The following is a 19,018-nucleotide window of genomic DNA, read 5'->3' as shown; positions in this document are numbered from 1 at the left end:
TAATTTTGGATTGGAGATTCTTAATGTGAGTTTGGAAGGAGAGTTTGCAGTCTAACCAGACACCTAGGTATTTGTAGTTGTCCACATATTCTAAGTCAGAACTGTCCAGAGTAGCGATGCTAGACAGGCGGCAAGTGCGGGCAGCGATCGGTTGAAGAGCATGCATTTAGTTTTACTTGCATTTAGGAGCAGTTGGAGGCCACGGAAGGAGTGTTGTATGGCATTGTAGCTCGTCTGGAGGTTAGTTAACACAGTGTCCAAAGAAGGGCCAGAAGTGTACAGAATGGTATCGTCTGCGTAGAGGTGGATCAGAGAATCACCAGCAGCAAAAGCGACGTCATTGATATATACAGAGAAAAGAGTCGGCCCGAGAATTGAACCCTGTGGCACCCCCATAGAGACTGCCAGAGGTCCGGACAACAGGCCCTCCGATTTGACACGCTGAACTCTGTCTGAGAAGTAGTTGGTGAACCAGGCGAGGCAGTCATTTGAGAAACCAAGGCTATTGAGTCTGCCGATAAGAATGCGGTGATTGACAGAGTCGAAAGCCTGGGCCAGGTCGATGAATACGGCGGCAGAGTATTGTATTTTATCGATGGCGATTGTGATATCGTTTAGGACCTTGAGCGTGGCTGAGGTGCACCCAAGACCAGCTCGGAAACCGGATTGCACAGTGGAGAAGATACGGTGGATTTCGAAATGGTTGGTGATCTGTTTGTAAACTTGTCTTTTGAAGACCTTAGAAAGGAAGGGTAGGACAGATATAGGTCTTTAACAGTTTGGTTCTAGAGTGTCTCCCCCTTTGAAGAGGGGGATGAGTGCGGCAGCTTTCCAATCTTTGGGGATCTCAGAATATACAAAAGAGAGGTTGAACAGACTGGTAATAGGAGCTGCAACAATTGCGGCAGATAATTTTAGAAAGAGAGGGTCCAGATTATCTAGCCCAGCTGATTTGTAGGGGTCCAGATTTTGCAGCTCTTTCAGAACATCAGCTATCTGGATTTGGGTGAAGGAGAAATGGGGGAGGCTTAAGCGAGTTGCTGTGGGGGGTGCAGAGACACACAAACTCACAGGACACACACAGACACACAGGACACACACACACACAGCCCCCCCCCCCCCCCCCCCCCCCACAAGACACACACACACACACACAGGACACACACACACACACACAGGACACACACACACAGGAAACACACACACAGGACACACACACACACAGGACACACACACACACAGGACACACACACACACACACACACATCAGACAGGTATTACTACTCCTTCAGATAGGATTGAAACCACAGGAGGTTGGTGGCACATTAATTTGGGAGGATGTACTCGTGGTAATGGCTGGAGCGGAATAAGTGGAATGGTATCAAATAAATCAAACACGTGGTTTGTCAGCGTGGGGAATCGATCCAGCAACCTTTTGGTTACTGGCCCAATGCTCCTACATTCAGAGGGGTTGGGTTAAATGCGGAAGACGCTTTTCAGTTGAATGCATTCAGTTGTACAACTGACTAGGTATCACCCTTTTCCCTTTCATGTGTTTGATGCCATTCCATTGACTCCGTTCCAGCCATTATTATAAGCCATCCTCCCCTCAGCAGCCTCTGCTGGTTGAAATACAGCATTTTGAAACAACTATTTGAACATATTTTTTTATCTTTATCGAATGAAGTCGAGCATTTTTCAATGGAGAGAGCATTTTTAAGCCAGAAACTCCTCAGTAGTTTGAGTCTAAAGCATTTTCCTGTCTATAATGGGTGATTTTTTAAAAGAAATATCCAAAATGGTTCCTCTCGCACAAACTTGTCTGAGCTGTCAGCAACAGGCAGCATGACTCTGTAATGGACCAATGGCTGTGTGACAAAGTCAATGTTACAAACGCCGTAAAGGCTGCCATAGGCTGTCGTTGATCACAGTACACTCACTGGAAACCAACAGAGGTCTGGTGAGTTAGGGTACTAAATTATACTGTGTTTTGTGCTACTTCCTGAAAGACATTTGACTCAGTCTGATATCCTATGGGAGTTGAGGCTAGTTCTGACTTCTAAGAAGTTTTAGTTCAAATTATAGATCCACACTTAAGAGCATTTTTAAAGGACAAATTCACCCTAAAATGAGAGCTTGTCAATTGCTTTTATAACCTGTGCGATTATCTAAAATTGCTATTAGTTCAAGATGTCTAAAAATAGCCTAACTATATATAGATGTGTTAGATGACAACGTCACCAAAAATGATGCGCCCGCTTCTATGGGGGCAGAAGTCTGTGTGGTGTTGTCATTCTGGATGACCAGATTGTTAGCAACAATGACTAAAAACTGCCATGTGGGGGGAGGGGGTCATAAAGTGACTCGTTTCATCTTGTTCTTGATATCATGTCTTGTTTTGAGGTGTTTTGACTGGATGTCATATCTATGCTAATATGGCTCAAATATATTTATTTTCAATAAACATTGGAGATGAAATAGTTGACATGTTGTCAACAGTGTAAGCCAACCACGTCTGTTTTGCCCCTATAGTTGCGCACACGTTGGTTTTGTTGCTAAACAACCAACCCGTCTTTGTTATGTTTTTATTTCCTGCTTCAGGTTTCTATAGCAATGTGTTAGTTGTTGGCCCCTCCCACTCTTCTTTAGTGACAGCGTAGTGTGATACAGTGTGCTCCTTCTCCCTGTGGGTGGTGTAGAGACCATCCAGAGGACAGAGGAGAGCGTGGGTGGTGTTGAACAATGCTGCCACCCAAGAGGGTAGAGGAGAGCGTATGTGGTGTTGAACAAGGCTGTCACCCAAGAGGGTAGAGGAGAGCGTGGGTGGTGTTGAACAATGCTGCCACCCAAGAGGGTAGAGGAGAGCGTGGGTGGTGTTGAACAAGGCTGTCACCCAAGAGGGTAGAGGAGAGCGTGGGTGGTGTTGAACAAGGCTGCCACCCAAGAGGGTAGAGGAGAGCGTGGGTGGTGTTGAACAATGCTGCCACCCAAGAGGGTAGAGGAGAGCGTGGGTGGTGTTGAACAAGGCTGCCACCCAAGAGGGTAGAGGAGAGCGTGGGTGGTGTTGAACAATGCTGCCACCCAGAGGGTAGAGGAGAGCGTGGGTGGTGTTGAACAAGGCTGCCACCCAAGAGGGTAGAGGAGAGCGTGGGTGGTGTTGAACAATGCTGCCACCCAAGAGGGTAGAGGAGAGCGTGGGTGGTGTTGAACAAGGCTTCCATCCAGGGCACAGAGTAGAGCGTGGGTGATGTGTGTAGATAGTGTTAGTGATGTTGTGTCCGTAGAGCCTGGGTGATAATGGTGTTAGTGTGATGACGTGTGTCCCCTCTCTCTGTATGCAGGGCAGCGGTTCAGGGGCCAGTGGTGAGCCAACACATGGGCCAGGAGGAGTCGGAGCTGTCCAATGACAGGGGATTGGACAGCAGCCTGACATACACCTCACACCCCCACCACCAGGGGGAGCTCTCATACCTGTCTGCAGGTCAGAACCATAGACATGACCATTTCTGGGTAGAAGGCGTGCCAGGTCACATAGGCCATTAGGATATATTTTATAAGGATTAGCCTACCTGGCATTTACAAGAAATAATCATCCAAGTCACCTAATTGATTCCCCCTTGTCATTAGAACAAGTGTCGCTATGTAGCTATCATTACATTTAGTATCAGAACGAAGTACACCGCTGATCGCCATAACATGTTTCTGTAGATAGCCTATCAGGGTCCTGTTAAGTTACTCTCGGCATCCACAACCAGTAGGATACTGGAGAGAACCTGACCCCAGTAAATAAATAGCAGCTGAAGTAGGACTGTTGGAGACAAAATGTTAGTTGTACTGTTGGAGACAAAATGTTAGTTTCACACAGTGAGATTTTGATCGGAAAGGCCATAATAACCGTAGTTGTGTCGTATAAAAAGTGTTCTCACCTGTGTGCGTGCGTGTGATTCTGTGTGTGTGTGTTTGTCCTAGGAGAAACCAATAGTTTGAAGGGGTCCAGGTTCAGCCCCAGGCCCAGGGGAGAGGGCTCTGCGCCCCCCAGTAGTCCGTCCCACCGGGTACTAGAGCTAGCCAGAGCTAGCGTCAGTTCCTGCCCTGAGATGGGCGTACACGGGGTGAGAGAGAAACACACCCTCTGTTTCGTCATTAAGTTCACATAGAAAATGAATTTGACTGATTTCGGTGTTTCGTCACAGATTTTTTCCATGCTGTAGTTGCAGACACAATTTAGACTTGAACATAAGACTGTTCTGTTTTCCCCTTTTAGGAGGATAAAGAACCAAAAAGGATGTCTACAAAAGGTAGGTCTTTGTTTTAGTGGACTTTTCCCGACCTTCCTTATTTAGATTATGTATTTACTTTCCTGCATTATGTCACTGAGATTGTTTTTGTATGAACACACGCAAAAACCTTGACTTTCTTTCTCTCTCTCTCTCTCTTTCTCTCTCCCTCTCTCCTCTATCAATCTTCTATCCTCCCCCTCTCTGTTCTCTCGCCCCCTCTCTGTTCTCTCTCTCCTCTCGCTCGCTCCCTACCTCCCTCCCAGGCAAGAGTACAGCGGCGAGCAGGCGGCGTGTGTCGTGTCGTGAGCTGGTTCAACCCGACTGTGACGGCTGGCTGTGGAAGAAGAGGAAGGAGAGCAGCGTGTTCATGACCCAGAAATGGCAGCGCTTCTGGTTCGTCCTCAAGGGCCCCACTCTCTACTGGTATACCAGCCAGCAGGTGAACACATTCATTTATTACCTCATCGTTGCTAATAGAAATGGTTAAATCAAGCGCTTTCTGGATCGATGGGATGCTGTACGTGTAGGAGAGGGTTGGCACATGCACAAGAGGAACTAGGATAGTTGTCGGACCTCCAACCCCCCCACCCCTATCCCTTCAACTGGAAAAAGGATGGTATACATATGGACTCTGTGCCAGGAAAAGCTGAGTGCACAGTTGGGAATCAGAAAGTTCTCTGTTGATACGATAACGTGTAACTTCAAATACAGCTCATACAAGTTAACAAAAAACGTAATCAGATGGTTATCGTCTACAACATCACAAATGTGCATCAGAGGATTGATAACCGAGCAAACTACCAAGCCAGCGAAGCAAGATAAAATATTCCAAATAGAGCTAGATAAACCCAGAAGAATAATATACTTGTTGATCATGGCTATAGCCATCAGTCTGGTGTTTTTGTGGTCATGACTCACTATTTAAGTTCGTCAAGGTCCAGACTCAGGGAGGCAAGTAGCCTAGTGGTTAGAGCATTGGGCTTGTAACCGAAAGGTTGCAAGATCAAATCCCTGAGCTGACAAGGTAAGTTAACCCACTGTTCCTAGGCTGTCATTGAAAATAAGAATTTGTTCTTAACTGACTTGCCTAGTTAAATAAAGTAAAATCAAAAAAAAAACTGGAGCTACAGAGCTTTTTGATGTCGGGATGTGTGCACAACGCTCGACCATGATGGCTCTATACACAGACCTACACAGTCAAGTCTGCTACTTTATCATAGGTTTACTTCTAGAACATGGTGACAGAACAATGGTTGTTCGGGATGGTGCAACATTACAGACCATTCAGATAGAAATGCATTGTGTAGAAGAGAACATTGTGCATCATGATGAATGGGGAATCACTGCGACTCTATTCATTACATTTCTATCAGCAACGTTCTGAATATTTCACTTGAATGTTTATTTGTGTTTTTGAATTGACAGGGAATCTGCTCACGTCAATGTACAGTTAAAGTGCAATTGTGTCATATGCTATTATATCATATGAGCATATCATTATGCATGTAAAGTTATAGAGGCCCAATAATATCATGTCTCACAGTGATAGTATTATTTGCATGTGGTTGTACACAGTTCTGTTTTATCAGCCTAAACAGGTTTCCACTGTGCAGTGTGATTTTTGTCATTCTCTCTGTCTTTTAGACCGTGTTTATTGTAAGTAGCCTGACTGAGCCAGAGAGAACACTGTGCTTGTATGGTTCAGTCTGGTTTAACCCGGCCATCATGGCAGCAGCGCACCAGTGTCCGCCCTGAGATTGGAAGGTTGGGGGTTCGATCCCCGACAGACTTTGAAAATGCTTGGCACTCAGCATTAATTGGGGTTAAGGCACTGAGATAGACTAGCATCCAGGAGGTGTACTTGTACATCAAGCTGCCTGACGCTACAGAAACAGGAGATAGACCAGCATCCACAGGGTGTACTTGTACATCAAGCTGCCTCACGCTACAGAAACAGGAGATAGACTAGCATCCACAGGGTGTACTTGTACATCAAGCTGCCTGACGCTACAGAAACAGGAGATAGACTAGCATCCAGGAGGTGTACTTGTACATCAAGCTGCCTGACGCTACAGAAACAGGAGATAGACTAGCATCCAGGAGGTGTACTTGTACATCAAGCTGCCTGACGCTACAGAAACAGGAGATAGACTAGCATCCAGGGGGTGTACTTGTACATCAAGCTGCCTGACGCTACAGAAACAGGAGATAGACTAGCATCCAGGGGGTGTACTTGTACATCAAGCTGCCTGACGCTACAGAAACAGGAGATAGACTAGCATCCAGGGGGTGTACTTGTACATCAAGCTGCCTGACGCTACAGAAACAGGAGATAGACTAGCATCCAGGAGGTGTACTTGTACATCAAGCTGCCTCACGCTACAGAAACAGGAGATAGACTAGCATCCAGGGGGTGTACTTGTACATCAAGCTGCCTGACGCTACAGAAACAGGAGATAGACTAGCATCCAGGAGGTGTACTTGTACATCAAGCTGCCTGACGCTACAGAAACAGGAGATAGACTAGCATCCAGGGGGTGTACTTGTACATCAAGCTGCCTCACGCTACAGAAACAGGAGATAGACTAGCATCCAGGGGGTGTACTTGTACATCAAGCTGCCTGACGCTACAGAAACAGGAGATAGACTAGCATCCAGGGGGTGTACTTGTACATCGAGCTGCCTGACGCTACAGAAACAGGAGATAGACTAGCATCCAGGAGGTGTACTTTTACATCGAGCTGCCTCACGCTACAGAAACAGGAGATAGACTAGCATCCAGGGGGTGTACTTGTACATCAAGCTGCCTCACGCTACAGAAACAGGAGATAGACTAGCATCCAGGGGGTGTACTTGTACATCAAGCTGCCTGACGCTACAGAAACAGGAGATAGACTAGCATCCAGGGGGTGTACTTGTACATCAAGCTGCCTGACGCTACAGAAACAGGAGATAGACTAGCATCCAGGGGGTGTACTTGTACATCAAGCTGCCTCACGCTACAGAAACAGGAGATAGACTAGCATCCAGGAGGTGTACTTGTACATCAAGCTGCCTCACGCTACAGAAACAGGAAATAGGGTCCTGCCCTGTGGGCCGTTTTGGCTCGGACAAGGCTACTTACTTACTATCATGGCAGCAGTAGTTGTGGTTGATTAACCTATTTATTTGTTTGTCATTGCCAGGAGGAGAAAGCAGAGGGCCTGGTTCATATCTCCAGCTACAACATAGAGAGTGCAGGAGAACACAAGAGGAAGTAGTAAGTACTTTTGCCACATAGTGTCTAGTGTGATGAGATACAGTTAAAGTCGGAAGTTTACATACACTGGTTGGAGTCATTAAAACTCGTTTTTCAACCACTCCACAAACTTCTTGTTAACAAACTATAGTTTTGGCAAGTCGGTTAGGACATCTACTTTGTGCATGACACAAGTCATTTTTCCAATAATTGTTAACAGAGATTATTTCAGTTATAATTCACTGTATCTTAATTCCAGTGGGTCAGAAGTTTACATACACTAAGTTGACTGTGCCATTAAACAGCTTGGGAAAATCTAGAAAATGAGTCAATTGGAGATGTACCTGCGGATGTATTTCAAGGCCTACCTTAAAACTCAGTGCCTCTTTGCTTAACATCATGGGAAAATCAAAAGAAATCAGCCAAGACCTCAGGAAAAGAAATTGGAGATCTCCACAATCTGGCTCATCCTTGGGAGCAATTTCCAAACGCTTGAAGGTACCACGTTCATCTGTACAAACAATAGTACGCAAGTATAAACACCATGGGCCCACGCAGCCGTCATACTGCTCAGGAAGGAGACGTGTTCTGTCTCCTAGAGATGAACGTTCTTTGGTGCGAAAAGTGCAAATCAATCCCAGAACAACAGCAAAGGACCATGTGAAGATGCTGGAGGAAATAGGTACAAAAGTATCTTTATCCACAGTAAAACAAGTCCTATATCGACATAACCTGAAAGGCCGCTCAGCAAGAAAGAAGCCACTGCTCCTAAACCGCCATAAAAAAAGCCAGACTACGGTTTGCAATTGCACATGGGTACAAAGATTGCACCTTTTGGAGAAATGTCCCCTGGTCTGATGAAACAAAAATATAATTGTTTGGCCATAATGACCATCGTTATGTTTGGAGGAAAAAGGGGGAGGCTTGCAAGCTGAAGAACACCATCCCAACCGTGAAGCACGGGGGTGGCAGATTCATGTTGTGGGGTGCTTTGCTGCAGGAGGGACTGGTGCACTTCACAAAATAGATGGCATCATGAGGGAGGAAAATTACGTGGATAAATTGAAGCAACATCTCAAGACATCAGTTAGGAAGTTGAAGCTTGGTCGCAAATTGGTCTTCCAAATGGACAATGACCCCAAGCATACTTCCAAAGTTGTGGTAAAATTGCTAAAGGACAACAAAGTCAAGGTATTGGAGTGGTCATCACAAAGCCCTGACCTCAATCCTATAGAACATTGGTGGGCAGAGCTAAAAAGCGTCTGTGAGCAATGAGGCCTACAAACCTGACTCAGTTACACCAGCACTGTCAGGGAGGAATGGGCCAGAAATCACCCAACTTATTGTGGGAAGTACTGTAGTCACATCTGGGTTCAAATAGCAATTTAATATCCCAGAACGGTCAACGCTGGAACTAACTTAATCCTAACTGCCTATCTCTCTCTTCCCCGCTCTCTCTCTCTCTCTCTGTGTCTGTCTTTCTTTCTCTTTCCCCAGTGTCTTCCAAATGTGCCACCAGCGCTTCCAGACTTTCTTCTTTGCCGCCGAGAATGTCAATGACATGACCAAGTAGGTGACAAATTATGAACACATCTGGTTGGAACCGGTTCAGGGAATAGAACCGAAAAACCAAAAAATAACATAATTTTTCAAGTAACAGAATCAGAACCGGGAATGAAAGTGATCTATACTGTACCAGAACAGAACCACTATTTTAAAAGCATGGGCACCGGTTAAAAACTTTATTTTACATTCAGGGCATTTTTTTCTAGTCCCACAAAAAACACAAATCAAATCAAATTGTATTTGTCACATACACATGGTTAGCAGATGTTAATGCGAGTGTAGCTAAATGCTTGTGCTTCTAGTTCCGACAGTGCAGTAATATCTAACAAGTAATCTAACAGTTCCACAACAACTAACTAATACACACAAATGTAAAAGGATGGAAGAAGAATGTGTACAGAGAAATATATATGGATGAGTGATGACCGAGCGGCATAGGCAAGATGTTATAGATGGTATAAAATACAGTATATACATATGAGATGAGTAATGGAAGATATGTAAACATTATTAAAGTGTAATTCTTTTATGTGACTAGCGATCCATTTATTAAATTGGCTAATGATTTGAGTCTGTATGTAGGCAACAGCCTCTCTGTTGTTGTGATGGCTGTTTAATAGTCTGGTGGCCTTGAGATAGAATCTGTTTTTCAGTCTCTCGGTCCCAGCTTTGATGCACCTGTACTGACCTCGTCTCCTGGTTGGTAGTGGAGTGAACAGGCAGTGGCTCGGGTGGTTGTTGTCCTTATATGATCTTTTTGGCCTTCCTGTGACATCGGGTGCTGTAGGTGTCCTGGAGGGCAGGTAGTTTGCCCCCGGTGATGCGTTGTGCAGACTGCACCACCCTCTGGAGAGCCTTGCGGTTGAGGGTGGTGATGTTGCCGTACCAGGTGGTGATACAGCCCGACAGGATGCTCTCAATTGTGCATCTGTAAAGGTTTGTGAGGGTTTTAGGTGACAAGACAAATTTCTTCACCTCCTGAGTGTGGGTATACCATTTCAGTTTGTCCGTGATGTGTATGCTAAGGAACTTAACTCTCCACCTTCTCCACTACTGTCCCGTCGATGTGGATAGGGGGGTGCTCCCTCCGCTATTTCCTGAAGTCCACGATCATCTCCTTTGTTTTGTTGACGTTGAGTGAGAGATTGTTTTCCTGACACCACACTCTGAGTGCCTTCACCTCCTCCCTGTAGGCCGTCTCGTCGTTGTTGGTAATCAAGCCCATACTGTTGTGTCGTCTGCAAACTTGATGATCGAGTTGGAGGCGTGCATGGCCGCACAGTCATGGGTGAACAGGGAGTACAGGAGAGGGCTGAGCATGCACCCAGTGTTGAGGATCAGCAAAGTGGAGATGTTGTTTCCTATCTTCACCACCTGGGGGCGGCACGTCAGAAAGTCCAGGACCCAATAGCACAGGGCAGGGTTGAGACCCAGGGCCTCAAGCTTAATGATGAGCTTGGAGGGTACTATGGTGTTGAATGCTGAGCTGTAGTCAATGAACAGTATTCTTACATAGGTATTCGTCTTGTCCAGATGGGATACGGCAGTGTGCAGTGTGATGGCGAACCGAAATGGGTCTAGGGTAGAGGTCGACCGATTATGATTTTTCAACTCCGATACCGATTTATTGGAGGACCAAAAAAAGACGATACCGATTAAACTGCCGATTTTAAAACATTTTTACATTTTTTACATTTTTATTTATTTAAAAAAACATTTTTTATGTGTGCACTTATTTTAAGTTGATATAATACATAAATAAAATCTATTTAGTCTCAAATAAATAATGAAATGTTCAATTTCGTTTACATAATGGAAAAACACAGTGTTGGAGAAGAAAGCAAAAGTGCAATATGTGCCATGTAAAAAAGCTAACGTTTAATTTTCTTGTTCAGAACATGAGAACATATGAAAGCTGGTGGTTCAATATTCCCAGTTAAGAAGTTTTAGGTTGTAGTTATTATAGGAATTATGATGCGTAGACTATTTCTCTCTATACCATTTGTATTTCATATACCTTTGACTATTGGATGTTCTTATAGGCACTTTAGTGTTGCCAGCCTAATCGCAGGAGTTGATAGGCTTGAAGTCATAAACTGAGCTGTGCTTCAAGCATTGCTAAGAGATGCTGGCATACGCAGGAAAGTGCTGTTTGAATGAATGCTTACGAGCCTGCTGCTGCCTACCACCGCTCAGCCAGACTTCTCTATCAAATCATAGACTCCGTCGACCACGGAGAAGGAGAGGGGGGGGCCGCAGTCTTTGGTAGCGGGCCGCGTCGGTGGCACTGTATTATCCTCAAAGCAGGCAAAAAATATGTTTTAGTTTGTCTGGAAGCAAGATGTCGGTGTCCGTGACGTGGCTGGTTTTCTTTTTGTAGTCCATGATTGCCTGTAGACCCATCCACATACGTCTCATGTCTGAGCCATTGAATTGCGACTCCACTTTGTCCCCAAGAGAAGTGACACAATTTTCCTAGTTAATATTGCCTGCTAACATTAATTTCTTTTAACTAAATATGCAGGTTTGAAAAAATATACTTCTGTGTATTGATTTTAATAAAGGCATTGATGTTTATGTTCATTTGTGGAAAGATTGTGCTTTTTTCGGCAATGCACTTTTGTTAAATCATAACCCGTTTGGCGAAGTTGAAGTAGGCTGTGATTCGATGATGAATTAACAGGCACCGCATTGATTATATGCAACGCAGGACAGGACATTTCGCTTGTTTGATTGCCTTGCGGAGGGAATAACTACACTGTTTACATTCGGCCATATTTTTAGTCATCTTTCCATGGTTGAATGCGGTGGTTTGCGCTTTCAGCGCAAATGCCGCCATCTATCCATGGTTTCTGGTTAGGGTAGGTTTTAATAGTCACAGTGGGTACAACATCTCCAAAGCACTTCCTTATAAACTCACTCACCGAGTCAGCGTAGAAATGTATGTTATTCTCAGAGGCTTCCCGGAACATTTTCCAATCCGCGTGATCAAAACAACCTTGAAGCGTCGATTCCGATTGGTCAGACCAGCTTTGAATGGTTCTAGTCAAGGGTACATCCTGTTTGAGTTTCTGCCTGTAGGATGGTAGCAGAAAAATGGAGTCGTGGTCGAGCGGGGGAGGGCCTTGTATGCATCTCTAAAGTTAGAGTAGCAGTGGTCCAGTGTATTGCCCGCTCACTTGCTACAGTCAATGTTCTGATACAATTTAGGTAGCCCTGTTCTCAAATGAGCTTTGTTAAAATCCCCAGCTACAATAAATGCAGCATCAGGATATATGGTTTCCAGTTTACATAGACTCCAGTGAAGTTCCTTGAGGGGGGGATATACACAGCTGTGACTATAATTGAAGAGAATTCTCTTGGGAGATAATGTGGTTGGCATTTGATTGTAAGGAATTTTAGGTCAGGTGATCAAAAGGACTTGAGTTCCTGTATGTTGTTATTACACCATGAGTCGTTAATCATGAAGCATACACCCCCCCCTTCTTCTTCCAAGAGATATGTTTATTTCTGTCGGAGCAACGCATGAAGAAACCCGGTGGCTGTACAGACTCCCACAACATATCCCGAGAGAGCCATGTTCCCGTGAACAGAGAATGTTACCATCTCTGATGTCTCTCTGGAAGGCAACCCTTTCCCTAATTTCGTCCACCTTGTTGTCTAGAGACTGGACATTGGCGAGTAATATACTCGGAAGCGGTGGGTGGCGTGTACGCCTCCGAAGTCTGACCAGGAGGCCGCTCCGTCTACCCTTCTGCGGCGACGTTGTTTTGGGTCAGCCTCTGGGATTAGATCCAATGTCCTGGGTGGTGGCCCGAACAAAGGATCCGCTTCAGGAAAGTCGTATTTCTGGTCGTAATGTTGGTAAGTTGACGTCGCTCTTATATGCAATAGTTATTCCCGGCTGTATGTAATAACACTTAAGATTTGCTGGGCTAACAATGTAAGAAATAATACATAAAAGAAAAAAATACTGCATAGTTTCCTAGGGACTCGAAGCGAGGTGACCATCTCTGTCGGCGCCATCTTGCAACAAAGCACCTATGCAAAGCCCTCCCTCTGTCATTCAGAAACTTCTTCCAGTGTCTGCCTGCCAGCTGAAAAATGCTACGTTGGGGACCGCAGCTGTATCGCAGCCAGGCAAATTGATGCTGTGACGTCGTCGTGGCAACAGCAAAACGCTATCTATCGACTTCTATTGACAATTCAAAGAGCCAATAGCGGCTCCCCACCCGTAAAATTTCAGTTACCTCTCGCACCCTACACTTGTCTTTCCATCACACATGTAAACTACTCAGTAAACTACAGTTTGCCCATTTTATTGCTCAATCCACACTGAATGATATAAACCAGTACTTTCTGGGGGGTTGCGAACCGGTTCAGAATTTTATTTAGCAGGTCGGAACAGTGGAACGGAATGAAAAAAAAATCATTGTTCTGTTCAGATTGGAAAACAACTTTGGGTTCCAACTCCTGGTTCCAATATACACTGCTAATACACACACATACGCTGTTCTCTTCCCTACAGGCCTCCTGCATATTTCAATGATTAATAAGAAAGCCTGGCAGGAAATACACAACCGAGGATTCCCCATAGAAACGATGACGGAGACGAACATTATGATAGGATAATGTCTGTGGTTGTTTGACAGCACATACCACACACACCATACACACACCACACACACCATACACACACCACACACACCATACACACACCACAGCTGTGTGATGGAGACAACACTCGACTGAATCTCTCCATTGCGGTCTCTGTCTGGTTCTGAAACGTTATACAGATGTTGTCTCTGTCTGGTTCTGAAACGTTATACAGATGTTGTCTCTGTCTGTGTGCCACGATCTGGTGTTCTTTCTCCCTCTTTCTCCCTCTTTCTCTCTCCCACAAATACGAATACACACATTTTAAGGCAGTGGCATTAGCTCTACCACACAGGCCACTAATAGTTTGTTGACAGGTCACTGATAGTTTGTTGACAGGCCACTGATAGTTTGTTGACAGGCCACTGATAGTTTGTTGACAGGCCACTAATAGTTTGTTGACAGGCCACTGATAGTTTGTTGACAGGCCACTGATAGTTTGTTGACAGGCCACTGATAGTTTGTTGACAGGCCACTGATAGTTTGTTGGCGGGCCACATAGTTTCAGGTGAGGTAAAGCGAGGGAGGCTACTTCAAGAGTACTGACTACTGAGCATATATGATAGTCTATGCTGCCACCCTGTGTTGGTTTGTCAGTACTACAGAAACGGGCAGATAATTACAAAGTACAAGGGTTGTTCCAGTTGAAAGTAAAGATTTTATGTTCTAAGTGCAGATCTAGGATAAGACCCCCCCCCCCCCCCCCCCCATCTTGGAAGCTTTTCCAAGATGGCGTAGCAGTCGGACGTGTGTTTTGACTTGTCCCGTGTAAATATCGTTGTTCTTATTTTTTTCCGTATATATTTTAATCTCACTTTGCATCTATGGACTGAATATACTCTCCTGCAACCCGCCTCACCCAATGTGGTACGGGTCTGCTATTTTTATACTTTAGAACAGGAACCCCCATCAGCAGCTAGCCAGCTAACTAGCTATTACCTAGTAGTCAGTTAACCACTGCTAGGGGTCTTCACCGTTAAGTCGGACACCAGCCAGCCTCAGCTCGGTCAATACGAGTGGCTACTCCTGGCTAACATCTCTGTCCCGAAGCAAGCACCAGTAGGCCTTGAGCTAGCCTCGAGCTAGGCCCATCTCCCGGCTAGCCGAAGCGGTCCACCAGCTAATTTCTTGGGCTACAATACCTCTTTTGCCAATTGGCCTGATCCCTTTATTGCCGACACGCAGTCCCGCCGATCCATCACGACTGGTCTGCCGACGTAATCACCCGAGGTAGTTTCAACAGGCTCTTCCGTTGCGACATCGCCGAAGTCCCATCTGCTAGCCCCGGTCCGCTAGCTGTCTGAATCACCGTGTCTCCAGCTCGCCTAGCGTAGTAACGACTACTGAATCGGCCTCCTGACTCACCTATTGCTACTCATTGGACCCTATGATCACTCGGCTACACATGCCTTTCCTTAATGTCTATATGCCTTGTCTATTGCTGTTTTGGTTAGTGATTGTCTTATTTCACTATAGAGCCCCTAGCCCTGCCCAATATGCCTTAGATAGTTTTTTGTTCCACCACCCACACATGTGGTGAACTCAACTGGCTTAACTGGTGCCTCTAGAGACAAAACCTCTCTCATCGTCACTGAATGCCTAGGTTTACCTCCACTGTACTCACATCCTACCATACCAGTCTGTACATTATGCCTTAATTCTATTCTTCCGCGCCCAGAAATCTGCTCCTTTTACTCTCTGTTCTGAATGCACTAGACGACCAGTTCTTATAGGCCTTTAGCCGTACCCTTATCCTACTCCTCCTCTGTTCCTCTGGTGATGTAGAAGTTAATCCAGGCCCTGCAACCCCCAGTACCACTCCCATTCCCCAGGCGCTCTCATTTGTTGACTTCTGTAACCGTAAAAGCCTTGGTTTCATGCATGTTAACATCAGAAGCATCCTCCCTAAGTTTCTTTTATTCATTGCTTTAGCACACTCCGCCAACCCTGATGTCCTAGCCATGTCTGAATCATGGCTTAGGAAGGCCACAAAAATCCTGAAATTTCCATCCCCAGCTACAACATTTTCCAACAAGATAGAACTGCCAAAGAGGGAGGAGTTGCAATCTACTCCAGAGATAGCCTGCAGAGTTCTGTCATACTATCCAGGTCTGTGCCCAAACAATTTGAACTTGTGCTTTAAAAAATTCACCTTTTCAGAAACAAGTTTCTCACCGTTGCTGCTTGTTATAGACCCATATCAGCCCCCACCTGTGCCCTGGACACCATATGTGAATTGATTGCCTCCCAATCTATCTTCAGAGTTCGTACTATTAGGTGACCTAAACTGAGATATGCTTAACACCCCAGCCGTCCTACAATCTAAGCTAGATCCCCTCAATCTCACACAAATTATCAAGGAACCCACTAGGTACAACCCTAAATCCGTAACCATGGGCACCCTCTTAGATATCATCCTGACCAACTTGCCCTCTAAATACACGTCTGCTGTCTTCAACCAGGATCTCCGCGATCACTGCCTCATTGCCTGCATCCGTAATGGGTCTGCGGTCAAACAACCACCCCTCATCACTGTCAAACGCTCCCTAAAACACTTCAGCAAACAGGCCTTTCTAATCGACCTGGCCCGGGTATCCTGGAAGGATATTGACCTCATCCCGTCAGTAGAGGATGCCTGGTTGCTCTTTAAAAGTGCCTTCCTCACCATCTTAAATAAGCATGCCCCGTTCAAAAAATGTAGAACTAAGAACAGATATAGCCCATGGTTCACCCCAGACTTGACTGCCCTTGACCATCACAAATACATCCTGTGGCGTTCTGCATTAGCATCGAATTGCCCCCGCGATATACAACTGTTCAGGGAAGTCAGGAACCAATATACACAGTCAGTTAAAAAAGCAAAGGCTAGCTTTTGCAAACAGAAATTTGCATCCTGTAGCACTAATTCCAAAAAGTAAAAACTGTAAATTCCATGGAAAATAAAAGTTCCTCCTCCCAACTGCCACTGCACTGAGGCTAGGAAACACTGTCATAATCGATCATTTCAATAAGCATTTTTCTACGGCTGGCCATGCTTTCCACCTGGTTACCCCTACACCGGCCGAACGCTCTGCACCCCCTGCAGCAACTTGCCCAATCCCCCCCCCCCCCCTGCTTCTCCTTCACCCAAATCCAGACAGCTGATGTTCTAAAAGAGCTGCAAAATCTGGATCCCTACAAATCAGCTGGGCTAGATAATCTGGACCCTCTCTTTCTAAAATTATCCTGCAAAATTGTTGCAACCTTTGAGATCCCCAAAGATTGGAAAGCTGTCCCTCTTCAAAGGGGAAAACACTCTAGACCCAAACTGTTATAGACCTATATCCATCCTGCCCTGCCATTCTAAAATCTTCGAAAGCCAAGTTAACAAAGAGATCACCGACCATTTCGAATCCCACCGTACCTTCTCCACTATGCAACCTGGTTTCCGAGCTGGTCATGGGTGCACCTCAGCCACGCTCAAGGTCCTAAATGATATCAAAATCGCCATCGATAAAGAGACAATACTGTGCAGCCGTCTTCATTGACCTGGCCAAGGCTTTCGACACTGTCAATCACCGCATTCTTATCGGCAGACTCAATAGCCTTGGTTTCTCAAATGACTGCCTCGCCTGGTTCACCAACTACTTATCAGAGTTCAGTGTGTCAAATCGGAGGGTTGTTGTCCGGACCTCTGGCAGTCTCTATGGGGGTGCCACAGGGTTCAATTCTTGGGCCGACTCTTTTCTCTGTATACACCAATGATGTCGCTCTTGCTGCTGGTGATTCTCTGATCAACCTCTACGCAGATGACACCAGTCTGTATACATCTGGCCCTTCTTTTTACACTGTGTTAACAATCCTCCAGACGAGCTACAATGCTCATTGTGGGTTTTTCCTTGAGGTTTTAGGCTGGGTTTCTGTACAGCACTTTGAGATATTAGCTGATGTACGAAGGGCTATATAAATAAATTTGATTTGATTTGAATGCCATACAACACTCCTTCCGTGGCCTCCAACTGCTTTTAAATGCAAGTAAAACTAAATGCATGCTCTTCAACTGATTGTTGCCCGCGCCCGCTCGCCCAACTAACATCACTACTCTGGACGGTCCTGACTTAGGTATTTGTAGTTGTTCACATATTCTAGGTGTCTGGTTAGACTGCAAACTCTCCTTCCAGACTCACATTAAGCATCTCCAATCCAAAATTAAATCTAGAATTGGCTTCCTATTTCGCAACAAAGCCTTCTTCACTCATACTGCCAAACATACCCTCGTAAAACTGACTATCCTACCGATCCTTGACTTCGGCGATGTCATTTAAAAAATAGCCTCCGACACTCTACTCATCAAACTGGATGTAGTCTATCACAGTGCCATCCGTTTTGTCACCAAAGCCCCATATACTACCCACCACTGCGACTTGTATGCTGTCGTTGGCTGGCCCTCGCTACATATTCATCACTAAACCCACTGGCTCCAGGTCATCTATAAGTCTTTGCTAGGTAAAGCCCCGCCTTATCTCAGCTTTCTGGTCACCACAGCAGCACCCACCCGTAGCACGCACACCAGCAGGTATATTTCACTGGTTTTCCCCAAAGCCAATTCCTCCTTTGGCCGCCTTTCCTTCCAGTTCTCTGCTGCCAATGACTGGAACGAATTGCAGAAATCACTGAAGCTGGAGTCTTATTTCTCCATCTCTAAATTTAAGCATCAGCTGTCAAAGCAGCTTACCGATCACTGTACCTGTACACAGCCAATCTGTAAATAACACACCCAACTACCTCAACCCCATATTGTTATTTATCTTTTGCACCCCAGTATCTCTACTTGCACATCATCATCTGCACATCTATCACTCCAGTATTAATGCTAAATTGTAATTATTTCGCCTCTATGGCCTATTTGTTGCCTTACCTCCCTACTCTTCTACATTTGCACACACTGTACATAGATGTTTCTATTGTGTTATTGACTGTACGTTTGTTTATGTGTAACTCTGTGTTGTAGTTTTTGTCGCACTGCTTTGCTTTATCTTGGCCAGGTCGCAGTTGTAAATGAGAACTTGTTCTCAACTGGCCTACCTGGTTAAATAAAGGTGAAATAAAACAATATAGGACCTTGCAGTGAACACTGTCTCTTCCTCTGCAGATGGATCAACTGTCTGATCATAGCCATACAGAAACACAAGAAGTTCCACAAAGGACCACCGGACAACGAAGAGGGTAGGAGAAACTTTTCATGAGATTTGATGGGATAATTATGTTTTTCTTATTATAGTTGTCCTTGATAGTAGCC

At 45.3% G+C, this 19,018-nt stretch overlaps 1 protein-coding gene across 1 annotated transcript in view; it reads left to right on the top strand.

Annotated features, from left to right (window-relative positions):
- LOC129811356 (connector enhancer of kinase suppressor of ras 1-like) overlaps positions 1-19,018 on the top strand; it is a 110,065-nt gene that overhangs the window by 62,396 nt on the left and 28,651 nt on the right. Inside the window, exons 10-16 of the mRNA XM_055862590.1 lie at positions 3,342-3,481; positions 3,970-4,112; positions 4,265-4,298; positions 4,544-4,719; positions 7,466-7,539; positions 9,016-9,087; positions 18,872-18,945. Coding sequence (XP_055718565.1) covers positions 3,342-3,481; positions 3,970-4,112; positions 4,265-4,298; positions 4,544-4,719; positions 7,466-7,539; positions 9,016-9,087; positions 18,872-18,945 — 713 coding nt within the window. The remainder of the gene's footprint in view (positions 1-3,341; positions 3,482-3,969; positions 4,113-4,264; positions 4,299-4,543; positions 4,720-7,465; positions 7,540-9,015; positions 9,088-18,871; positions 18,946-19,018) is intronic.

The sequence above is a fragment of the Salvelinus fontinalis genome, chromosome 15 (genome assembly GCF_029448725.1).
Source record: "Salvelinus fontinalis isolate EN_2023a chromosome 15, ASM2944872v1, whole genome shotgun sequence".
NCBI lineage: Eukaryota > Metazoa > Chordata > Actinopteri > Salmoniformes > Salmonidae > Salvelinus > Salvelinus fontinalis.
The sequence above is the reverse complement of the archived record's forward strand: the minus strand, read 5'-3'. Positions and strand labels throughout refer to the sequence as shown.